General features: G+C 38.2%; 2 protein-coding genes across 2 annotated transcripts in view; both read right to left on the bottom strand.

The window, feature by feature from the left end:
• Positions 1–25,328, bottom strand: part of chchd6b (coiled-coil-helix-coiled-coil-helix domain containing 6b) — a 160,339-nt gene that overhangs the window by 73,096 nt on the left and 61,915 nt on the right. The gene's annotated exons all lie outside the window — the stretch shown is intronic.
• Positions 7,036–25,012, bottom strand: LOC311092277 (outer dynein arm-docking complex subunit 3-like). The gene is made up of 13 exons (XM_084128860.1): positions 24,787–25,012; positions 21,472–21,584; positions 21,275–21,352; positions 20,964–21,140; positions 20,388–20,489; positions 19,181–19,306; positions 18,645–18,818; positions 18,089–18,199; positions 16,143–16,303; positions 15,885–16,038; positions 14,638–14,787; positions 12,733–12,817; positions 7,036–7,200 (listed from the first exon to the last, which is right to left on the bottom strand). The coding sequence occupies exons 1-13, from the start codon at positions 24,788–24,790 to the stop codon at positions 7,061–7,063; spliced, it is 1,575 nt and encodes a 524-aa protein (XP_083984986.1). The 5' UTR covers positions 24,791–25,012; the 3' UTR covers positions 7,036–7,060.

Below are 25,328 nucleotides of genomic sequence, written 5' to 3'. Positions count from 1 at the left end.
TTTAAATAGACTCAAAAATGATGTTGCCATTAGTGGAATTGCATTAGCATGGTTTAAATCATACTTATCTGACCGGTATCAGTTTGTAGCAGTAAATGAAGAAATGTCTCATTGATCACAAGTTCAGTATGGCGTACCACAAGGCATAGTACTAGGACCGTTGCTTTTCACTCTGTACATGCTACCCTTGGGAGATATCATTATCAAATACCATATATGGTCACTGTTTGACAGAAACCTGGCTAAAACCAAACGATTACATTACTTTAAATGAGTCCACCCCCCAAGATTACTGTTATAAACATGAGCCACGTCTGAAAGGCAAAGGGGGAGGTTTTGCTGTAATTTATAGTAATATTTTTAGAATTACTAAGAAGTCTAGTTTCAAATATAATTCTTTTGAAGTGTTGGTGCTTAATATAGCAATATATAGTGTAAATGATAAATCACGTTTGAGATTTGTGCTGGCTACTGTACACAGGCCACCAGGGCACCATACAGACTTTATCAAAGAATTTGCTGACTTTCTATCAGAGTTAGTACTGGTTGCAGATAAAGTCATAACTGTTGGTGATTTTAATATATATGTAGATAACGAAAAAGATGCATTGGGACTGGCATTTAAAGACATTCTTTACTCTATTGGAGTTAGACAACATGTGTCAGGACCTACTCATTGTCGTAATCATACCCTAGATCTAATATTATCACACGGAATCAATGATGATGCCGTTGAAATTCTGCAGCAGAGCGATGACATCTCAGATCATTATCCAGTCTCGTGTAAACTTCATTTAGCCAAGGCTGCAAAGCCGACTCCGTGTTACAAATATGTTAGACCTATCACTTCTGCCACTAAAGATTGCTTTATTAATAATCTTCCTGATCAGTTTCATCATCTCAGCATCCCAGATAGCTTAGAAGAACTCGATATTGCGACAGAAACTTTTAACTCTCTCTTTTTTTCAGCACTTTAGACACAGTTGCTCTGTTGCGCTTAAAGAAGATTAAAGAAAATAGTCCAACGCCGTGGTACAACGAGCACACTCTGGCCCTTAGAAGCGCAACTGGAAGAAAACAAAACTAGAGGTATTTCACATTTCATGGAAAGAGAGCTCGATTGCATACAGAGAGGCCTTAAAAGCTGCTAGATCTGCTTATTTTTCAACCCTATTAGAAGAAAATAAACAAAACCCTAGGTATTAATTTGAAACAGTGGTTAACCTAACGAAAAATAAAGCTTCAAGCCCAGAAGTTTCCAAGCAGCACAGCAGTAATGACTTTATGAACTTCTTCACTTATAAGATTGATAATATCAGGGAGAAAATTATGCAACTATGCAACCGTCTACTACAGTATCGCATCAGGCAGTGCATTGTAGTCTCCCTAAGGAAAAATTTGATTCATTCATTGCTATAGAAGAGGAAGAATTCGTTAAACTCGTTAAATCATCTAATGATATCTGCGAGGATTTCCAGTCAGGATTTAGACCGCACCATAGTACTGAGACAGCTCTCATTAGAGTCACAAATGATTTGCTCTTATCATCCGATCGTGGTTGTTTCTCTCTATTAGTGTTACTCGATCTTAGTGCTGCATTTGACACTATTGACCACAACATTCTTTTAAATAGACTCGAAAATGATGTTGCCATTAGTGGAATTGCATTAGCATGGTTTAAATCATACTTATCTGACCGGTATGTTTGTAGCAGTAAATGAAGAGATGTCTCATTGATCACAAGTTCAGTATGGCGTACCACAAGGCATAGTACTAGGACCGTTGCTTTTCACTCTGTACATGCTACCCTTGGGAGATATCATTATCAAATACCATATATGGTCACTGTTTGACAGAAACCTGGCTAAAACCAAACGATTACATTACTTTAAATGAGTCCACCCCCCAAGTTTACTGTTATAAACATGAGCCACGTCTGAAAGGCAAAGGGGGAGGTGTTGCTGTAATTTATAGTAATATTTTTAGAATTACTAAGAAGTCTAGTTTCAAATATAATTCTTTTGAAGTGTTGGTGCTTAATATAGCAATATATAGAGTATATAGTGATTCGTGCAGTTGCCACAGCACAGCCAGTGACCGTACTCTCCATTCATCTGTATGTGCTGTGCAGCTACACTGCATTTTAAAGATCTGGCTTCAATATTCTTGAGAAAAGAAGTTTTCCCATAGCATAAGCTAGCCTTACCCAATACTCGTTCCCTCATTTCAGGGAACCGAGGTTACGTGAGTAACCGAGACGTTTTCCTGCTATCCTGGCAGGGAACTGCAAAGGGGCATGAAATTAACAACATATTAGTAATATTATGGCTTGTTTCCACTGAGCGGTACGGTGCGGTACAGTACAGTAGGTTACGGTTCGGGTCGGTAAACCATGAATCGGCTAGCGTTTCCACTGCCAACAGTACCCTTACTTGATAGGCGTGGTGTAGCCTATGCCGGAAAGAACCGATCGACGTCATTTTCGCGCGATGAAGAAAGCGACATAAACAACATTGGATGACATACAGCAGATCCTGTTCTTGCTTCTCGGCATGTTTGTCACAAGAAGCCAAGTGCCAACATTAGGCGTTTCTCAATAGCAAGTACGCAAAGTTCGGCTTGCCAAGTCCGACTCCCGAGGACGCGAGTCCGGTAATTCTGCGTCACTCAGCTCGCTCTGCTACTCCGGTTATCTCTGTATGTATATTTTAGGCAACAATAAAACAAAATATGTTATAAAACACTACACTGCCTCTTTTCGTTTTCATTTAAAGAAAAAACATTATAGCCACACAAATGTGGTTCAGGCAACGTGTATTAATTATATTCACTGCATGTAACGTTAGCCTATTTATAACAAAACAAAATTTAAAACACAACCCTACCTCTTTTCGTTTAAATATAATATAAAAATATTAAATATTTTAATATGGTCCAGGCAATATGTGCATTTGTACTAAACAACAGATGTTGCACAGTAAACAACATTACAGTAATCATATTCACTGTAATACAATTTAAAATGACAAAACTCTCTTTTTGTTAAATTTCCGTTTTATCAATATTAGCCATTATAAAAGTATAAGTAAAAGGTACAAGAAGCAATACAATAAGAAATAAAGCAAACAAAAACCAAAGTCAAACATACAAAGTCAGCGCTCTAGTCTAACCTTACAACGTGTAACGTAAACGCATTAGCTCAAATGATATACAGGGAATTTTAATAATTAATCAGGAATATGATTAATATATATTGCATATTACAGTTACATTAAAATTATGAAAAATAGATAAATTGAATATATCAATATATCATTCTTCAGATCAATTATCTTGATATCTTTTACTGGAAATTAATGTAATTATCGAACAGTTGTTTGTCCGGCAAACGACCGTAAGATTAACTTATCAACTTCTCATAAAAGTTATCACTTCTTATAATTCTAGGAGGGTCAGTTTTCTGGCCAGGAAAAATCACCTTCTTGTTATAAGATTTAGGTTACTAAAACCGTCATCAAATTGTAAAGCTTGTAGCTAGATCAAACATTTCAGGGACCCGTAATGTGGGAAATATAGACAGAATCAATCGCAGATATATTGATATATAACTAAGAATACATCAAACTACACAATATACACGGATTATATGTCTATGTACATAAAATACAGTTAAACAATACAAGATAACGAATAACAGTGAGAGGCAGAATAAAATGATCAGACTTAGAGAAAGATAGAATGACAGATAAGGATGAGAGAGAGAATGAGAGAGAATTGAAGAAGAGACTGGCAACTTATTACCAACAAAGAACACTTTTGAGAGACACCTAGATTCAGCTTTAAAATATGTCAGATACTTGCAGTTTGAGGCACTCTTTTGTGGAGCTGAGAAAAAGGGATCGGCGTGTCCTGGTTTCTTCCGGAGTTGCGTAGCGGGAAGATTTGAAAGTTCACTTGAATGTAACGTTACCGAGAATGATTCAGGCTAAGTTCATTCAGCTCGTGAATGAACAGAGGCGAATAGGAAAACGAAACTAGACTATAGAAAACATACAAAGAAATAAAAGAGAAGAGAAGCAGGCCGAAGCCGGTCCGGACTTGGGTTTCCAAAGTTTTTGGAGGAGTCGAAGGAGGGAGAAGAGAGAGAGGAGACTGAAGGTTCGAACCTTTATCAGTGTCCCGTGTACGCCTCCTTTTTCATGGAGAACGAATCATCTTAGAGCATTTCGAGCGGAAAGTTTTTCTTTGTCCTGTTAGACAGATTTTGAGAAGATTTGCTCGAGAGATATGAAATGTATAAAACAATGCACATTACTGCATTCTGCTATCGGAATTCAACTCCGTTAGATTGAGAGGATTACAGAGATATCAAAAATAGAATATAGACGTTGTAGCAATGCAAAGATACATTATTATGCATTAGTATAGGCATTTGCAGTTCGATTAATGTTACAATAGGACTTATATATGCTTTCCTATGGTTTATAAACACCTCTTAACACAAAAAGGGATATATTTAGTACATTTAAAAGTGACTTTATGGGTAAAAAGTCCTTTTCTGTAGTGGGTTTCTGCGTGTGTTTGTGCATGATTGTGTGTGTGTGTCTGTTGCATCCCGTGGTACGCGTACCACGTGTGGGGTTGGGAGTTTAATTTGAAAATGGCAGTCTCAGAGACAAAGGTAGTATTGTATGCAACTTCACTTATGGCCTGAGGAGTCGTAAAAATTGATGAGGGAAGCAGTTAGTCCTAGACACTGAATGAAGCCAGTCTTTGTAATTTGCCTTCAGTTCACAAAGAACAAAAGTTAGACACAGTAGGGAGTTGTTCTTGAAAATCAGGATTCGCCTAATTCAGACCATTTGGCCGGATGCCAAGTCAGTGTTGCTACAAACGGTAAAGTTAAATAGCTTAAATATATAAAGTTATGAAACTTCACTTAGCCCTCAGCCAAAACGATTGGCCAGGGAACAAATTATAGATTCACGAGACCAAATATCGCCCGTTAGATATACACAAGACGAATTATATCTCGTTTAACCACCACAGAGACGTCAGAGTCACCAGAATGAAGCGTTAAGCGCACCAGAATGAAATATAATATTCAGAAGTAAACAGCATAGCTGACTTATAGATTCAATTTACATCCACAAATGAATAAGCGCGTTGATTCAGGGAGCAGTGCAGAGTGCCCGTGCAAAATCAGTTTTTGTGAGCTGATCGCTGAACAGAAAAGTTCAAGAGATATTTCTTAGCGATGGCTGATTTAAACAGTTTCAATATGATAAAAAATAACTTGTATATTGATTCAATGGATTAAGTGCATTTTGGGGAAAAAAGTGTCATGAATTTATTGCATTTTTGGGGAAAAATAATCCGTTTTTATAATAAATCTTTGAAAATCAAAATCTGGATTTGAATTTTTTATGTTATTATAACCTAAAGATGCTATGTGAAAGTTTGAAACAGAAAATAGTGGTTTTCATCTTGCCACTTTCTTGGTAAAGAAAACACATTTTTACTCAAATTAATCAAAATGGATTTATCACGTTCTGGAACCAAACTATAATATTCAGAAGTAAACAGTGTAGCTGACTGAGTGTTTATGTCAGAATGTTTATTTTTAAACCACAACCTTCTAAAAATGATATATTTAACGATATCTTTTGCATTTCTCATCCAAACAACGTCAAACTTGGCACTGCGCTTACTCGTGCCCGTAGCAAGACACCTGTCGAATTTGAAATCCATCGGACTAACGGTTCGAGAGATATGCGAGTAACACACAGACAGACAGACACACAGACAGACAGACGTTTCTGTACTTTATAGATAGATAAACCACAGATTTGAGCTTTAAACAACTACAATCTCACCTGAAAAACTCTTAAAACTACATTTGACACAAAAACAGTAGTATTACTATATTTCAACTGTATATTAAAAAATGGCGCTTCTTATGTTGTCATTCCCCTTGTAGCACACACAAGTGACGATACTCTGTCAACCAATCAACATCCTGCAGTGAGTCTAGCTCCACCCTTTAGTACCGTACTGTGCTAGGTACCCCAACGGAAGAGTACCTAAAAAGTGGTATGGTACGGTTCATCATTTTGGTACCATTCACAACTTTTGTTGTTGAAATAATTGCGCACCGTACTGTACTGTACCGCTCAGTGGAATCGAGCCATTAGTAAGCATCATTTTACAACTTCCAAAAAAGTAAAATATGACATATATTCCTAAAGTAAACAAAACAGTCAATGTTTCACTAGTTACAAATCTTCAACAAGCCCAAATACAATAACAGCAACTTGACTAATCATTGTTTCTCACCTCCTCTTCCTCTATCTCCTTCAGGATGGTTGCCTGATCTACGCCCTGTAGATCCTCCTTCAGTAGCATCAGTTTCTGCTCAAACTCAGACAGCAGCTGCAGTGTTTGTTCTTCTGAGTCTGGAGACAGCTGTGGTGTCGGACCCTTCATCTGCCAGAGACCAAGAAGAATGCTCAGACATTTCATGCATGCATCGTTTAAATGTAAAAACATTTCCTTAATCACTAACTACAGAGAAAACATCCCTAGACACTTTTTAATGAATTTTTCTTATGCAGTTTCTACTCAATTTTACAAAAACAAAAACAAAAAAACAATCTAATACACTACCTCTACTATGTATCAGTCTCCGACGCATGTTCACGAGAGCACTATGACGCATATGTGTGTGTGTGTGTGTGGTGATGACGCAGCAGCTGGCGTTCTGACATATAACCTACAAGCAGAGGAAGATGCACGCGAGGTCGCGCATGCGTCGTGGTGCTCTCGTGAACGCATGTCAGAGACTGATACAGAAGAACTGATACAGAAAATTTTTTTTTTTTGGTGCACAGAAAGTATTCTTCATAAAATTAAAGGGATGGTTCGGAGTAAATTCAATTCAATTCATGCACCATGACCTCAAGCCAAACACCCCCCACCCACCCCCCCACCCCCACAAGCTTTTTAAAGTTAGAGCTTATTAAGGATATGGGCCGAATGGCTTAGTGCAAGCACTAATGGATCAAGGTTGATCAAAGTTTGCCCTTCTTCTTTTTAATGCGAGTCTTCCTTTTGGTGATTGGTCGATGATTGACTGCGACTGCTGCTTCAGGGCGGCCCGGGTGATGACATCACTCTCTTCATCGCCACTGTCATCCTCATCTGTTGACAGAAAAGACATGCAGGTGTGTAAGGTGTGTGTCAGCTCTGTCTGCTAAACATAATAGTTCTGTTATTGTTCCCTGTACATGGATCAACAGCATTTATAGTTCCCATGTACCAGTAGGCCAGCCTCTCAGTCACACACACAATCACACGTAAATGTGATCTGGCCTTTGAGACATTAACAAATCCACCACCACTCTGTACAACAGAAGGGTGAGCTTTAACTTCCACACAGTGTACAGATTGCGGAATGGAACTAAATCAGAAGAGCACAGGTGAACATCTTGATAAGAGGGAGATTTTGAACTGTGTACATCAAAAAAACACATGGCCGTTTCTGGTCAAGAGCTTTCCAAGTTCACAAACCAGTGATCACTGGTGCAAAACGGAAATCAGAGTGCCCAAGATAAAGAAGTATAATGGGAATAAAAGTTTAAACAACACATACAGTTATGCCACGTTCTTAGATATACTGTATGTAATCTTGGTATCCGTGTTGATTTCATATGGCTTTTATGTTCAACAAGAAGTTTAAATTTAACAAATGTCATGTGATGTAACCATCAAGTAAAAACTAATAGCATATTTTCTTTATACCTTTATGAGCTAAAAATAATTTGTAAAAATATCAAGTAGGATTTTTTATTGAGGTTTTTTTTTTTTACCATATAAATACCCTGAAATGTGTGACTTCACGCCCCAAAAAGCTTAATTCAGATATAGGATACATGTATGGAAGCCCATTTCAGCCATAAAGCAATAATTATGAGATAAGGGGCCCTATTTTAACGATCTGAAATGCAAGTGTCAAGCGCAAAGCGCAAGTAACTTTGTGGGCGGGTCTTGGGCGCTGTTGCTATTTTCCCGGCGGGATAAATGACTCTTGCACCAGGCGCAAACTAAAAGGGGTTGGTCTGAAGTAGCTTCATTATTCATAGGTGTGGTTTGGGCGTAACGTGAAATAAACCAATCAGAGCATCATCTCACATTCCCTTTAAGAGCAGACGCGCTTTTTCCATAGGGGATTGCTATTGTAACGGCGGATTTGCCAGGCGCGCGCCAGGAGCGGTTCACAGCCAAGGAGAGCAACGCTCTCGTCACGGCCGTAAAAGAGAGAAGTTACATTGAAATGGAGAAACCCACCCAAATTAACTTCGGTTAAACAGGCGTATGATAATTTGGGTAAATGTGTAAGCTAGATGCATGCTTTTATAATAAATTGTCTGTCTATCTATGTATCTATCTATCTATGTATGTATCTATCTATCTATCTATCTATCTATCTATGTATCTATCTATCTATCTATTGTAATAATGTATGATTTGCAAAATTGAAAACTGCTGCTTCTGTGTAGATGAGAGAATCAAAGTGTATGCGCGTTGTGCACACGCTACATTGATTCTGGCCAAGCATGCGCCCTTAAAATAGCATATGAATAACATGCGCAACGCGCCACTGACTTTAAACTATTTTTTCCTGGTTAGTGGCGCAATTGTTTTCTAAACCTGCAAAATAGCATGAAGGAACGTTTGCGCCGGAACACGCCTCCTCTTTGCGCTGAACCGCCCTGGGGAGCGCAAGTGTATTTCCTAACTTACCGACGTGCATCTGTGGAGGGAAAAGTCTGCTTTGCGCGGGTGCAAAATAGGAATGATACATGCGTCGGTGTACAAAGTCAATTGCGCTGGGTGCAAGATAGGGCCCTTAGACTTTTTATCTCATAATTAAGTTGGCTTGAGAGAGCCAACTTACTGAAATCCTATTTAAACATATTATTATTATTCTTCTGAGACTAAAAAAAACTAAATGGATCTCCTCCTAGAGCTTTAACTCTACATACTCCAAATTCGGCTCAGACACTCAAACTGATCTGACTCGAGTTGCTATATCTTTTCAGACTGATCGGACTTACGGTTTTCCTAAAAATGACGATCAAAACTCGAAAAAACTCATTCAAAAACTCCATTGACTTGCATTGGGGAGTTCTAAAAAATTCAAATCCAGATGCAAACTGACCAACCGACGAAAATTCAAATCTAAACACCTTGAAGACTAAACCAAACTGCCGTATATGAGCCATTGAGACAAAGAGTATAGAAGTAACAAGAGGCGAAACTCCGTTGCAGTTTTGACAACAGCCACTAGGTGGCGCTTCGGTAGCGCGGCCGCCATTTTGGACTGAACCAACGGCTTTACCGTTAGCACAACTACTGTACAGCATTAACATTATGTCTGGAAATAATTGGAAACAAAGAAAACAGTGTTCTGCCATCAACTGCAACAACTACCAGTGTACAAACAATCAACTAGCATTTCATAGATTCCCCAAAGATCCAGAGAGGTAAAGTAGAAAAGGTTTTTATTAACTTTAAAGTGATCTAACGTCAACGATAACAGGTGCTGTAACGTTAATGTAAGCTATCCCATAACCGCAGTAACAGTTTGCTAATGTTATGTATTTGGTCGAAATTGTCAAGACTCGAAATGGGCTTTTTAAATCGCATACTTTCAGAGATATGAACCTAACCTGGCAAATGACCGCTTTATTAATTCATTGTTATCACTAAATTAACCCTTTAACTAGTGTCACCTTTTTTTCGCATAAACATGAAAATCACTATCCAAACTTAAATGGTTGTAATTCAAGAATGCTTTGGAATTTAGACCTATGGTTGGTCTTGTTTTAATTTGTCAGATTATTGTTGAAGTGAAATAAATTATGAAAGTGAAACAGAAAAAAGTTATGCAAGTTTGAGTTTATTAAAATGTACAAATTTAAAATATAATTATTTATATTTTATATAAATATATATATTACAAAATATATTTTACTCTAGAACTGCATGAAAATGAAAGCAAAAAATCTGAACAAATTGTGTTCCACATTTTAGGTTGATATGTTGATATTTCGCTTCCTCACCCTTTCTGCCGTGTGCTCTAACGTTACACGGTTTGGAGCTGCGCGCTCTTGCTCGCTCGCTTTAGATTCCGGGTGATTTTAGCTAATTTGCGGGCATCAGGGAGCCGCTATCAATATGCAGGAGACTCCCGGATCTTCCGGGAGACATGGGATATGTCTGCTCTAGAGATATTAAAAACTAGAAACTACTTTTTAGTTAATTTAACCGCTTTTGAATTTGAACCGGTATCGTTCAATTCTATGACAGCTGTGTTGCGTTCAGTCCAAGATGGCGGAGCTGCAGCTCTGCGCATGGGTGAGTTTGTTGCAATGGAACGTTCTATTGAGTTTCGCCTCTTGGTACTTCTATACTCTTTGATTGAGACTCAATTAAACTAATAAACTCATCTATCTATCTACTTCAAACTATTTTAAACTTTACACTACTTTAAACTTTAAACTAAATTAAACTTCAAACTAATATATACTTTAAACTACTTTAAACTTCAAACTTAAGCTTTAACTCATTTAAACTTATAAACTCTAAACTCATTTAAACTTATAAACTCAAAACTCATTTAAACTTATAAACTCAAAACTCATTTAAACTTACAAACTAAACTCAAAAACTTGTACACTTATAAACTCTAAACTCATAAACTCTGAGTGTGTGTGTGTGTGTGTGTGTGTGTGTGTGTGTGAACACACACACACACACACACACACACACACACACACACACACACACACACACACTCTAAACTCATTTAAACAAACTCAAAACTCAAAACTCAAAAACTCGTAAACTACTTTAAACTTCAAACCACTTTAAACTTCTTAAGTTTAAAGTTCCCAGCTCCCAAACAACTCCATAGCAACCAAACTTGAGTACCCTAGCAACCGTTTTACAAGACCTATATCTCTGCATCAGAACATCGTAAAGAGATGAGGTTTGGCTCTTTTGACTCATGCTGGCAAACAGCACTTCCAACATGCTACACATGCTAGCAGTGAATAGCTACATGCTAATAGCGATTAGTTAAGTGCTAAATCATGCCAAGATCATGCTAAGAACTCTATAAAAACTCCATAGTAACCATCTGTGACAACTACCAACCACCTAGTAACACCATAGCAACCACCCAGAACACCCTAGCAACCACCTAGCAACACCCTAGCAACCACACAGAATACCCTAGCAACACCATAGCAACCACCAAAACACCCTAGCAACCACCTAGCAACATCATAGCAACCACCCAGAACACCCTAGCAACCGCCTAGCAACACCATAGCAACCACCCAGAACACTCTAGCAACCACCTAGCAACACCCTAGCAACCACCCAGAATACCCTAGCAACACCATAGCAACCACCAAAACACCCTAGCAACCACCTAGCTACATCATAGCAACCACCCAGAACACCCTAGCAACCGCCTAGCAACACCATAGCAACCACCAAAACACCCTAGCAACCGCCTAGCAACAGCATAGCAACCACCCAGAAGAACCTAGCAACCGCCTAGCAACATCCTAGCAACCACCAAAACACCCTAGCAACATCCTAGCAACCACCCAGAATACCCTAGCAACCGCCTAGCAACACCATAGCAACCACCAAAACACCCTAGCAACCGCCTAGCAACATCATAGCAACCACCCAGAACACCCTAGCAACCGCCTAGCAACACCATAGCAACCATCAAAACACCCTAGCAACCGCCTAGCAACATCATAGCAACCACCCAGAACACCCTAGCAACCGCCTAGCAACACCATAGCAACCACCCAGAACACCCTAGCAACCGCCTAGCAACCATCCAAAACACCCTAGCAACCGCCTAGCAACCACCCAGAATACCCTAGCAACCACCTAGCAACAACATAGAAACCACCCAGAACACCCTAGCAACCGCCGAGCAACACCATAGCAACCACCCAGAACACCCTAGCAACCGCCTAGCAACCACCCAAATCTCATAAACTCTGAGTGTGTGTGTCTGAGTGTGTGAGTGAGTTAGTGTGTGTGTGTGTGTGTGTGTGTGTTAGTGAGCGTGTCTGTGTGTGTGTGTGTGTGTGTGTGTGTTTGAGAAAGTGTGTGTATGTGTGAGAGTTAGTGAGCGTGTGTGTTTGTCCGTGTGTGTTAGTGAGCGTGTCTGTGTGTGTGTGTGTGTGTGAGAGAGAGAGTTAGTGAGCATGTCTGTGTGTGAAATTTAAACTAACAAACTCATCTATCTATCTACTTCAAACTAATTTAGACTTTAAACTACTTTAAACTTCAAACTACTTTAAACTTTAAACTACTTTAAACTTTAAACTAAATTAAACTTCAAACTACTTTAAACTTTAAACTAAATTAAACTTCAAACTACTTAAAACTTTAAACTAATTTAAACTTTAAACTACTTTAAACTTCAAACTATTTTAAACTTCAAACTACTTTAAACTTTAAACTAATTTAAACTTCAAACTTCTTCAAACTTTCTGGTCCGGCTTTCTCAAGCCAACTTAAAGTTTGTCTCGACGAACTTTTTAATCTAGTTATGACTTGGTATTTCACCAAAGCATGATTTTTTTCTTATGTGGCAGAAATGAGATTCCATGGTGATATAAGCTAGTGTCTCACCATCAAAAGAGTCCTGTTTCTGGTCCTCATGGAACTGAATGCGCGTGTTATCCTGGGGTAGATTTGCTGCTATCTTGGCAAGGAACTGCAAAGGGGGCATGAAATAAACAACATATTAGTAATACTAGTGCAAAATGCCTGTGCAAAAGTTTTTGTGTGCAAAATCATTTTTTGTGTGTGTTTTTAGTAATTGTTGGTTTGGTGTGTTTGAGTGCTCATCTATCTATAAATTACAGAAACGTCTGTCTGTCTGTCTGTGTGTGTGTGTATGTCTGTTCCTCGCATATCTCTCGAACCGTTAGTCCGATTGATTTCAAATTCGACAGGTGTCTAGCCACGGGCACAAGTAAGTGCAGTGCCAAGTTTGACGTTGTTTGGATGAGAAATGCAAAAGATATCGTTACATATATTATTTTTAGAAGGTTGTGGTTTAAAAATAAACATTCTGACATAAACACTCAGTCAGCTACACTGTTTACTTCTGAATATTATAGTTTGGTTCCAGAACGTGATAAATCCATTTTGATTAATATGAGTAAAAATGTGTTTTCTTTACCAAGAAAGTGGCAAGATGAAAACCACTATTTTCTGTTTCAAACTTTCACATAGCATCTTTAGGTTATAATAACATAAATTCAAATCCAGATTTTGATTTTTCAAAGATTTATTATAAAAACGGATTATTTTTTCCAGATTTTGATTTTCAAAGATTTATTATAAAAACAAAATGTTTGCTCAAGCATAGTTCACGTTGTGCTTTCTACCATGCACAAATAAAAATGTTACTGAACTTTTGCTGTGTAATTGTAACAATGTGCACTCAAACACACCAAACCAACAATTACTAAAAACACACTTAAAAACAGATTTTGCACGGGCATTTTGCACTAGTTGTTACAATTACACAGCAAAAGTTCAGTGACTTTTTTATTTGTGCATGGTAGAAAGCAAATACTGATACTGACATAATGACATACAATAAATGTGGGACATTGAACTACACGATTCAGGGAGCAGGCTACACAGTGAACTCCAAGCTACTTAAGCTCCACTGCTTTCTTCGACCCTCTCTGTGAGGTTCAAAAGCCAGAGCGGCTAGAGCGGCAAAAGCCAGTGTGTGCTTCTTTTACTGATATATATTTACCAATATTTTTTGCATTTCTAATCAAAACAATGTCAAACTTGGCACTGCACTTACTCATGCCCGTAGAGAGACACCTGTCAAGTTTGAAATCCATTGGACTAACGGTTTGAGAGATATGCGAATAACACACACACACACACACACACACACACACACACAGAGACAGACAGAAAGACGTTCCCGTAATTTATAGATAGATATAATATACAGAAGTAAACGGTGTAGGTGACTTACAGATTTCAGGGAGCAGACTACACAGTGAACTCCGAAAAAATGCTACGCTTGAGCAAACAGTTTGTGAATAGGTTACTACAAATGATGGCCGTGAATAAAATATAATATTCAGAAGTAAACAGTGTAGCTGACAGAGTGTTTATGTCAGAATGTTTATTTTTAAACCACAACCTCCTAAGTGCTTCTTTTACTGGTATTTTTAATGATATCTTTTGCATTTCTAATCCAAACAACGTCAAACTTGGCACTGCACTTACTCGTGCCCGTAGCGAGACACCTGTCAAGTTTGAAATCCATCGGACTAACGGTTCGAGAGATATGCGAATAACACACACACAGACAGACATACAGACAGACAGACGTTTCTGTAATTTATAGATAGATTAGTAAGTGTTATTTTACAACTTCCAAAAAAGTAAAATATGACATATATTCCTAAAGTAAACAAAACAGTCAATGTTTCACTAGTTACAAATCAAACAAGCCCAAATACAATAACAGCAACTTGACTAATCATTGTTCCTCACCTCCTCTTCCTCTATCTCCTTCAGGATGGTTGCCTGATCTACGCCCTGTAGATCCTCCTTCAGCAGCATCAGTTTCTGCTCAAACTCAGACAGCAGCTGCAGTGTTTGCTCTTCTGAGTCTGGAGACAGCTGCGGTGTCGGACCCTTCATCTGCCAGAGACCAAGAAGAATGCTCAGACATTTCATGCATGCATCGTTTAAATGTAAAAACATTTCCTTAATCACTAACTACAGAGAAAACATCCCTGGACACTTTTTAATGAATTTTTCTTATGCAGTTTCTACTCAATTTTACAAAAAAAATAAAAAAAATTCTAATACACTACCTATACTATGTACCAGTCTCCGACGCGCGTTGACTGAATAAAGTTGACATTTTGTTTTTTTTGGCGCACAAAAAGTATTCTCATCGCTTCATAAAATTAGGGATTAGGGACTTTTACGGGCTTTTCCCAAATCACGACCTCGACGTCCGGGTTAGCGGTAGCACAAGCCATCAGGCAATTGTTATTTAAATAAACTCCTGATGTACTCACAAACTTTCCAATGCCTCGTTTTATGAGTACAGAACCTATTTGTACTACTGTAGAAGTTTGGTACCATTCCGGGTATTATTAGTGGGGTAATCTACGAGATAAAACCTTGGGTCCATTAGCGCCTGCACTAAGACATCCGGCTGATATCTCTAAATAAGCTCTAACTTTAATAATGTTCGACCAAGAGAAAAAAGGCTTCTCTGGGGGTGTTGGCTCGAGGTCATGGTGCAAAGGACCCTAGGTTGAATTTACTCCGAACCATCCCTTTAAAAAAGTTCAGTTAAAACAGCTCAAACATGCATTTTAGTCTGGGACTCGGCTTAAAGGGATAGTTCACCCAAAAATGAAAATTCTGTCATCATTTACTCTCCCTCAAGTTGTTCCAAACCTGTATGACTTTCTTTCTTCTGCTAAACACAAAAGAAGATATTTTAAAGAAGGTTTGTAATTAAACAGTTGCTGGTCCCCATTGACATCCATAGTATTTTTTTTTCCTACTATGGAAGTCAATGGGGTCCATCAGTCGTTTGGTTACCGACTTTCTTCAAAATATCTTCTTTTGTGTTTAGCAGAAGAAAGAAAGTCATACAGGTTTGGAACAACTTGAGGGAGAGTAAATGATGACAGAATTTTCATTTTTGGGTGAACTATCCCTTTAAGCCTTGTCTGTGAAACCAGGGGGTTTATGTATTTGACAAGATTCATTAGTACCAGTGGTATGTGCTGAAGTTTGTCACTGAGGTGCTTCACTCCTGCTTTGACAGTGTTGAGTGTATGTTTGAGTCCGTCCAGACGATCTTTAGCTGCATCACGGCGCTGCTGCGCCTGCTCCACCTGCTGCTGAAGCTCACAAACCTGCAGAGAGCTGACCGAGGACAATAATGTTGTTACTATTCAGTCACAATAACAGAGCATGTGAAGTGATATCATAGCACTATTATTCACACTGTCTACAATGTCTGCTCTTACCTTGAGAGTTCAGTTTCTTCTGAGTATTTCATATCCTCAAGCTGAGTTTGAAGTGCATCCCTCTCTTCCTTTAGTTGAAGCAGAATTCTCTCATTTTCTGCCTTCATCTTCTCCAAATGTTCCTGTGTATTTCTCTGAGAGATAAACCGGCCCAATATTTCCTATTACAAGAGAAATCAGGAATACACATTGCTTAACACAAGAACAGAATTAACATTGCTTAACAAGGAGTAATCTATATACACTTGAAGGGGGGATTGGAATCCACTGCTGCTTCAATGTATATGTAATGAGTGATTATAATCAAGGTATTAGTCAATATTTTTCCTTCTAAATATCAAATGAGTTGAATGACTTCTCTGGGGATTTAACTTTGTTATAGAAGTTACCAGTGTGATTACTGAAATGTTCTTTTCATGTATTCTTTAATGTCTGTGTTTGATATCTGAATGCAGTAACAGTGCTTGCTCATTTAGCCCGGCTTCCAGAAATGAAATATGGACTTGTTTTGTGTTTGAGAAAGGTCTTCAACGTGTTAAAACATACAGGGGTCATTGAAGCCAATAGTTAGACTAAAGTGTAGCTCTCCTTGAGAGAAAGAACGCATTATCTTGGAGGCTGTTTACACCTGGCCACTTCATGCGTTTTCTCAGATCGGATAGCTATCCAATCGTGAAAAGACCAGGTGTAAATGCCCTCCGAAACGCATTCGAGACAGATTTGAATCCGATCGCTCAAACCACTTCAGGAGGAGGTCTGGGCCGCATTCCAGACGAAACTGGACAAGTCTAAATGCATCTGGTGGTTGAAACCACATATGTAAATTGTACTCCTCCCAAAAATGCTAAAAAAATAAACGTGTGAGAGTGTGTTATAGGCTATATGTAATGTTATAGCCAGATATGACGACGCTACTGGAACACGCATCACCGCAGATGAGCAGCTGAGCATCTATTCATTAAGCCAACGAGCAAACTATCACAAATCAAAGTGAAAGTAAGTCGCAGACGCTTAACACACAATCATCATCATTAAAAGTAAAGAAAGGAAATGATCTTCCAGGGCTGTTGCCGCTCTCTCTTATTGCGGTCTTTGATTTTGAAATTTTAGCTGATGATCAATAAAATGCAGCTCATATCTGTTGCTTTCGGTGACGTGCACTCCATTAAATCTGCATATAGCGCGGGAATTGAAGATCGGATTTAAATCCGTTTCGCAAAAACACATTTATGTGACCAGGTGTAGATGGAATCGTTTTGATAAATCAGAAAGCTAGCTATCCGATCTGAGAAAACACATGAAGTGGCCAGGTGTAAACAGCCCCTTGATGTTTTGAGAGGACTCTCCTGTTTAAAGTTAGAGCCTGGCCAAATCCAACCTGAGAGAAGCTGTGTATCGGTGTGTGTGTGTTAGTCTTCTTGGTTACAGGTTAAGGAACCACTGGCATTATTGGAGATTGACTGAGTTATTGTTCTGGACATGCTGGCGCCCAGCAATGCAGATCTGCGACCTGGAAGGTCACGACGTGTCTAACTTCAGGGTCCGAGTGTCAGCGGCATAATCTATGGAGATATGCTTCCGTCTATCTGTATATGTGTGGAAAATTACTATGTTTATCTATTTCTTAGCCAATCAGAAACTGCAACCTGAATAAAGGACGTAGCTTAGACCTTGGTGAAAGGTATAACTGCTGTGTGTGTGTGTGTGGTGTAGGGTATAACTGCTGTGATCTTTGTAACTGTAAGAGGGGCGGCCTACGAACTCCTGTGTGAGTCTTGAAGCTGAACTTCTGCTGATGAAACTGCAAACTATCTTCAGTAAAACTTTTCTTTAATTTATTATAATTCTGACTCCGGGGTCTTCTTTCAAACATCTGGTCCTTGTGTCCTAAACTGTTACCCCCTAACACACTGAAAACAGTTGAATGTTGTGTTGTGTGTCCTCACCCGTGGGTCTGTGACTCCAGTGACCTCTTTAAGTTGTTCGAAAGCTTCCTTATAAGGAGAGATGGCCTCCACTTCTCCTGCGCTGGCCTCGCTGCTCAGCTCGTCGGGGAGCTATTTTTCAACATTGATAATAATAAGAAAGGTTACTTGAGCACCAAATCCATATTAGAATGATTTCTGAAGAATCATGTGACATTGAAGACTGTATATGATGCTGAAAATATAGCTTTGCATCACAGGCATAAATTAGAAATAGAAAACAGTTATTTTAAATTGTAATAACATATTTCGCAAAATTACTTTATTTCTCATCAAATAAATGCAGCTTTGGTGAGCATAAAAGACTTTACAATATCGTAATTATTCCAAGCTTTTGACAGGTAGTGTATATACTTATAAATAGTTGAACTGTCTATTTTATTTGTGTGTTGTGAGCTTTGCAGCATGCTAACACAAAGCTCTATTAACATCAATTGCGAGTCCAGTCTCCTGTGGACTTCACATGAGAAGTGCTATTAGTATGACACACATATCTTTATGCTTATTAGAGTATTACATTGTTAGCTGATGTGTGATGGATGATGCTCGCTCTTCTCTTCATCCTCTCTGCCTGAGCAGTCCTCTCCTCCTCCTGCTTCATCTCCTCCTCCTGCTTCTTGTAGCGGGAGAGGATTTTCTCTCGCTCTCTGCGCACTCTGTGCACCTGCTCCTCCTGAAGCTGCAGCTCAGCCTGGACACACACACACACACACACACACACACACATCTTAATGAACTGAGGCATTTATAGAGCGCTCTCCCCTCAACCACCACTGTCAGAACAATGGCGCCAGTGCGCTCGCCACACACCAGCTATAGGTGGAGAGGAGAGAGAGAGAGATAAAGCCAATTGAAAGCATGAGGATTCTTATTAGTAGGCCATGATTGATAAAGGCCAATGGTGGGAGTTTGGGCAGGACACCGGAGTTACACCCCTACTCTTTACGAGAAGCATTACTTACACAACCTTTACCATGGCACACTGACACGCTTGCTTGCTTTATTATCTCATTAAAATACATTTTTATCATTTATTAAATGCTTTGTCTTTACCATGGCTGCATCCTTTGAGAAGTGAGCGTCACTGTTGATGACCTTCTGTTCGTTGAGCACTTGTGTCTGCCGCTGGATCTCTGCCTCCATCCTGTCCAGCTGTGGCTGAAATGTAAGACTTTCTTCCTGAAGAAACAAATAAGAGGATAATCATAAATGTTTATTTACCATGCTGTTCAAAAGATTGGGGTCGCTAAGAGTTTTAATCTTAAAGGGATTGTTCACCCAAATTCTGTCATCATTTACTCACCCTCATGTGGCTCCCAAACCCATAAGACTTTTGTTCATCTTCGGAACACAAATGAAGATATTTTTCTGTCCCTCCACTGACAGCCTATGCAACTACCACTTTCAAGCCCCAGAAAGGGAGTAAGTAATCATTAAAGTAATCCATGTGTCTCCAGTGGTTTATCCGCAACTTAATGAAGCGACACGAGTGCTTTGTTTGCGCAACAAAACACAATTTACCACTTTATTTACAAAATATAAATCTCCATTGCGTGTTCACGAGAGCACCGTGGCGCATGTGTGTTGTGTTGACGCAAAAGCAGATGTCGTTGCATGAACGCATGCTGGAGATTAATATTTTGTAAATAAGGTGGTAAATTATGTTGTTGTTGTTGTTTTTTCGCAAACAAAGCACTCTTTAATATCTTTAATAGATTACTTTAATTATGTCTTTACTACCTTTCTGGGGCTTGAAAGTGGTAGTTGCGTAGCTGTCAATGGAGGGACAGAAAGCTCTCAGATTTCATAAAAAAAGATCTTCATTTGTGTTTCGAAGATGAAGAGTAATTAATGACAGAATTTTCAGTTTTAGCTGAACTAACCCTTTAATGAAAGAAGTCTCTTATGCTCACCTGTACAGTTTAAAATAACTGTTTTCTATTTTAATCTATTTTATAATGTAATTTTTTCCTGTGATCAAAGCTGAATTTTCAGCAGCCATTCCTCTTCAGTGTCACATGATCCTTCCAAAATCATTCTAATATGCTGATTTGGTGCTCAAGAAACCGTTCTTATTATTATAAGAATAAGAATATATTTTGAATGGTATGGATGAGTGTCATTGGATACATTGGATTGCTTAAATCTTCCCCATCACATATATGAGGTATCATATTATAATACACATCTGTGTGGGTTTATGTGTGTGTGCTGTGTCAGTCTGTGCATGAATCCAGTTCATCTGTTCTTTCTCAGATACCTGTAGTTGGTCTTTCACTTTGAGGTATCCTCGCATTACGTTCTCTGCTTCATTATGTTTCAGTTGCGTTTTCTGCAACCGGTTTTCCAGAATGCGCAATTTCTATAAAACAAACACACAAGTTCATTCATTTTCTTGTTTGAACTAACATATTTAATTGTGTTCATCGATACAAACACTCTGCTACCCACTCATCAAGACAGAGGGGAAGACAAAAGACTTGAGAGAAGAAGAGAATTTACATAGGAAGAATGACCACTTAGGGAAACTTATGGCAGAGTTCTCTTCTTTACTCTAATTCTCATTATGATTTGCAAAAAAATCTTATTCTCGTGAATTGTTTAGATTGTATAATAATAATGGTGATAATAAAACTCTGGGGATGGTTTTGGCCAAGACAATTTTCAGTTTTTTTTTTAAATTACAGTAAGGAGAAATTGGGACAAAAATGATTTGACTGGAAAAAAGGCTCAATATTCTTACTGCTTTTTTTCCTTTTGATTTTGGGAGGAAACCTGGACGATTCTTAAATTGTAAGATTCACTCAAAATGCACAGAAAAAAAGACAGTTTCTACCTTTTCCTCGTCTAGTTCCTGGTTGTCCGTCAGAGGGCTTCTGCTCTGTGGCTTCATGCTCTCGTACTGGAGCTTCAACTCCTCCAAACGCTGCCTCTGTGTGTCAGTGGTGTGTTTCATAGCATTCAGCTTCTTCGTTTTTTCACACACCTCCTTCTCCAGCACCGTCTGAGCTGACTGCATAACAAAAATTACTGTCAACCACAACTGATATGCAGGTGATTCTGTAACCACGGGCAATTTAACTGGATAGTACAAGTAAAAGAAGTGACAAAAGGTTTTTACTGATATAAAGGTTCATTTAACCCCACCTGAACAGACATGTTCCTGAAAGATGCATTCTCCATCCCACGGTCTTGAAAAACATCCTTGTATACTTGTTCCTCTCCCTGGACAACCAAGATATGCATCAAATACAGCTATAACGTGACTTAAAATGATATGGATATGTTTTAACATTACATATGTGTGTGTGTGTGTGTGTGTGTGTGTGTTCATAATGTCTGACCTCAGCCAGTTTCTTGCGCATGTTTTCATTCTCATGTCTTAGCTGAAGGATGGTTTCTCTGTTCTTCTCGATGACAGACTGAGAGCTTTCGAAATACGCGATTCTGTCTCTCTCTAGTGGACAGAGAGAGAGAAACATTCAGCGGCCATGCGAATTTTACTGAGCTCTTTATTCAATTTAAAAGCAATATAAATGTATTAAACGGCTATAGAAGCAACTTTGCTATATAATAACTCCAGGCTGACATTAACGTTACAACAAAACATTGCCATCCTTGAGAATACATGATTAATAAGAACAATAATAAGAAAACAATTGAAATACTTATTCCACTACTGCCGCAATATTACTGACTATTTAACGTTAAGCAGGTTTTAAGTTAACGTTAACTGTTTCAGCTTAATTGGCGAAATCTGTAATAAAAAAACTTACCCAGAAGTTGAATTTTTCTTTGGAGCTCGGAAATTGGATTATGGATAACGTTAGCGTGCTTGTTGCCAGGCATTTTTATGAATAGTTATTACTTTGATAGTTAAGATTAAGAATAACTTAGTTAAGATTTCTGTCTCTGTTACCGCCAGTAATTTGAAACTCGTTTGTTTGTGTCACTCTGATACTCGTTGCTTAGCAACTGAACCACTGTGTAGCTGGACGTTGGCTCATGAATATTAATTAAGTTACGTACCTTTACGCTCGAGAAAGTGGACATTACGTGCATGAGCTAATTATTATTTATTAATTTCTCAACCAGATCACATCACAGAATTATTTAATATTTACACTCCGAAACAAACAAGTTAAAAAATTAAAAATGGCTTCGTCACATGGACGCATTGAAAAACACTGCAGACAACTTTTTATCACGCGTGGCAGTGAAGTCACGCGTCATTCACGTGTGGCAGTGAAGTTATTAATTATTTTTTTCTCTAACACGTATTTAACACGTATTTAACACTCTACTCAACACGGCTCAGTGTGCCAGCGGTTGCGATCGGTTCTTTAATATGACTGTGCAACATGCACTCGTCTCAATGAACGTGACACTTGCGTCTGTCTTATAACGTGACGTCTGCGTCTGTGATTTATATATAGGATATTATGTGTGTGTGTGTGTGTGTGTGTGTGTGTGTGTGTGTTGTTTAACCCACATTTTGAGGGCCAAATGCCCCCACAAAGATAGAAATATGAAGAAACAAAATTGATATAGGCTATTGCATTTTTATAGCTTATTGTTGGGGTTGTTATTGTGTTTTAAATTTTTTATAGTTTTAAAAGGCCTAGGCTACAGCACTTTGGTAAACTAGAAAACAGACAACTCGATCGCGCAACCACTGTTTCTGTAGATCCTTTAAATAGAAGAATAGAATTGAAAAATAGGCTACTATTTTTTATGTAGGCCTATAAGTCACCTGTGGTGGAAAAAAAACGACTGTAAACCTTTTTTTTTAAAAATAGTTTGTAAACTATTATTTGACTTTTTGTTTATGACGTTTTGCCCCTTTATTAAACATTTAAAATATTCACAAATTAATATGGATTTTTTAAAAGATTTTACTGGTTTTCTAAGGCCAAATTATTTTACCGCAGTGCTGAACGAGAAGAGCCATCTCTGGAACCATACAGAGAGCTGATTTATAGGTGGTTTATAGGCTAATGATAATAGCCTAAATGTGTCTGAAAAAATAACGAGGCATTTTAATTGTTTTTATTAATAAACTAGTATTTTCTAAATCAGTGTCGGCTGCAAACATCTCCATCTCCGCTGTAAAGCTGATGCGCCTTTAGATAGAAATGCACCGTTCATGCGGATTATCAGATTCGAATTTGGATCGATTCGAATTTGTTCGTTTAAAATTGGACATTTCAAGCTTTATTTTGTTTCAGTTCATTTTTGAGACGCGCTCCAGTTCACGGAGATCATGAAAGCGCGCCTGATTGTTTTATTTTATTTTACGAAATCAAAACGTTTTCTTGTTATTGTGAGTTTACTCAAATAAAAGTAGTTGCGAATTATGTATTATTATTTTCTATATGACCATAAATTATGAGCATTTTAAGTTGTTTCCACTGTTGATAGGAAAATACAAGTGTTCGCGCCCGCGCCTCCGTGCCACGCAGTGCGCGCTCCACTCCGCACAAACCATTGGATATGCGTCAAAATCTTGTGTTTATTTGTGATAATCAAATAAAACCCTGTATTATTATTGTCTAACCTGTATTATGACTGACATATGACGAATTGCTTTGTTCCTTTTTTTCGATAAAAGCGTCTTCTAAATATTGTTTGTTCTTTATTTTTTCTTTATTTTTTGTCATTGTTATAAATAACAACGAAATAACATCAGATAATCTTACAATAAAAAGTCCATAAAGTGCAATCCGTTATATCACCAGTCGACAGGGAAATAACAATTGTATAAACAATATACTATGGATTGTGAGATGTAGTAAATAGTACAGCAATGTATTCCCAACTATTAAAGTTGTGTAGAGAGAGAATTGTGGTGTATGTGGTGGGGTGGGTATAAATTGGAGGAATATTTTTTTTCGGCCCGTCCTCACTAGAACAGCAAGCGGTACGTTGTTAATTATTGTATATTGTGTATTAAGTGGAATACTTCAAATTGTCTTAGCGTGCATGCTTAAAGTGATTCTCAATTGTAGCGGGTCCAGGAAAAATGAGGCCCTTTAAAAAAGTTATATATATATATATATATATATATATATATATATATCTTCATTAAAATTAGGGTATACAAAATACAAAAAGTAGCCTAGTCAAAACGCATAACAGAACATAACTTTTTGTTTTGTTTTTGTTTTTTACAATATTATATGCTTATTATTTTTAATTAACGAAATGTCAATCTTCATCTTTATAACAGAAGATACAATACAACAATCTTCAAGATACAGTATAATCTTCACATAAAGGATTGTCACCTTTAAAACAGTCATTTTCGTGTAGGAACAAGCAATGCAGAAATACATGGTTAGAATATTAATTTAATCTTTTTTTTTTCGTTCATTTACTAATTAGGCTATATATGTTAACTCAACTAATGTAATGTAAATAACTGGATAATTACTATCCAATAAATAATAAGTAAAAAATGTCAAATAAATGTATTGATTAGAGTTGCCATAGACTAAAGATTTTTGTAGTCAACTAGTAGTAATTTATTTAAGCAATTAGTCGACTAATCGCACGTTTATATTAATTAAATACTGGGTGCATGCATGGTAGTGTCACGGTTCATGAATCAGCTGTCTCATTACTGATGTGTGTGTGTCTGTGTGTGTGGGTGTGGTTACTCATTGTGTTGATTATTGTTGCCAGCTGTGTTCAATCCCCGTTCCCTTTATATGTGCAGTAATTCCCATCTCATGTTGTCAGATCGTTGTGGCTTCCCCGGTGTCGTGTCCTGTTCCCGTGTTTCGCTCTTATCTCCTCGTGTGGATTCCTGTCTTCGTGGACCCGCTTCGTTGTGTTTCACGCTGTCTGGATTGTTTATTGTTTCCTGGTTCCTGAGCACGCCGATCACCACACATCATCACCGGGTTGCCCATTGAAGTCCCTGCGTCATCTCGCCATCTGAGTGTTTGTTTCCCCTACCTGTGTTTCTCTGACCATCTCAATAAACATTCTTTTACTTGCAACTGTATCCGTCTCTGTATCACTACAGAACGATCTGACCAATCATGGATACAGCAAGTGCGGCCAGTTTGAATGACTTCCTCACGCATAGCGTCACAAGAATGGATCAACAAGGAGAGGAGATCGCTAACACAGGTTGCGCGGTTCAAGCACTCGTGACGCAGGTGTCCGAGCTCACCCAACAGCTACAACTTCTTCG

This window comes from Abramis brama, assembly GCF_963993115.1.
Source record: "Abramis brama genome assembly, chromosome: 11".
NCBI classification, from domain to species: domain Eukaryota; kingdom Metazoa; phylum Chordata; class Actinopteri; order Cypriniformes; family Leuciscidae; genus Abramis; species Abramis brama.
Note: the sequence above shows the minus strand (reverse complement) of the source record. Positions and strands in the feature narration are given on the sequence as shown.

Excerpts from the sequence above, each read along its gene's own strand:
- LOC311092277 (XM_084128860.1), bottom strand. Across the intron at positions 18,819-19,180 it reads TCTCAAAGGATGCAGCCATG|GCTGAGCTGCAGCTTCAGGA; the intron begins GTAAAGACAAAG and ends GTGTGTGTCCAG. Across the intron at positions 12,818-14,637 it reads AGGAGATAGAGGAAGAGGAG|TTCCTTGCCAAGATAGCAGC; the intron begins GTGAGGAACAAT and ends CCCCCTTTGCAG.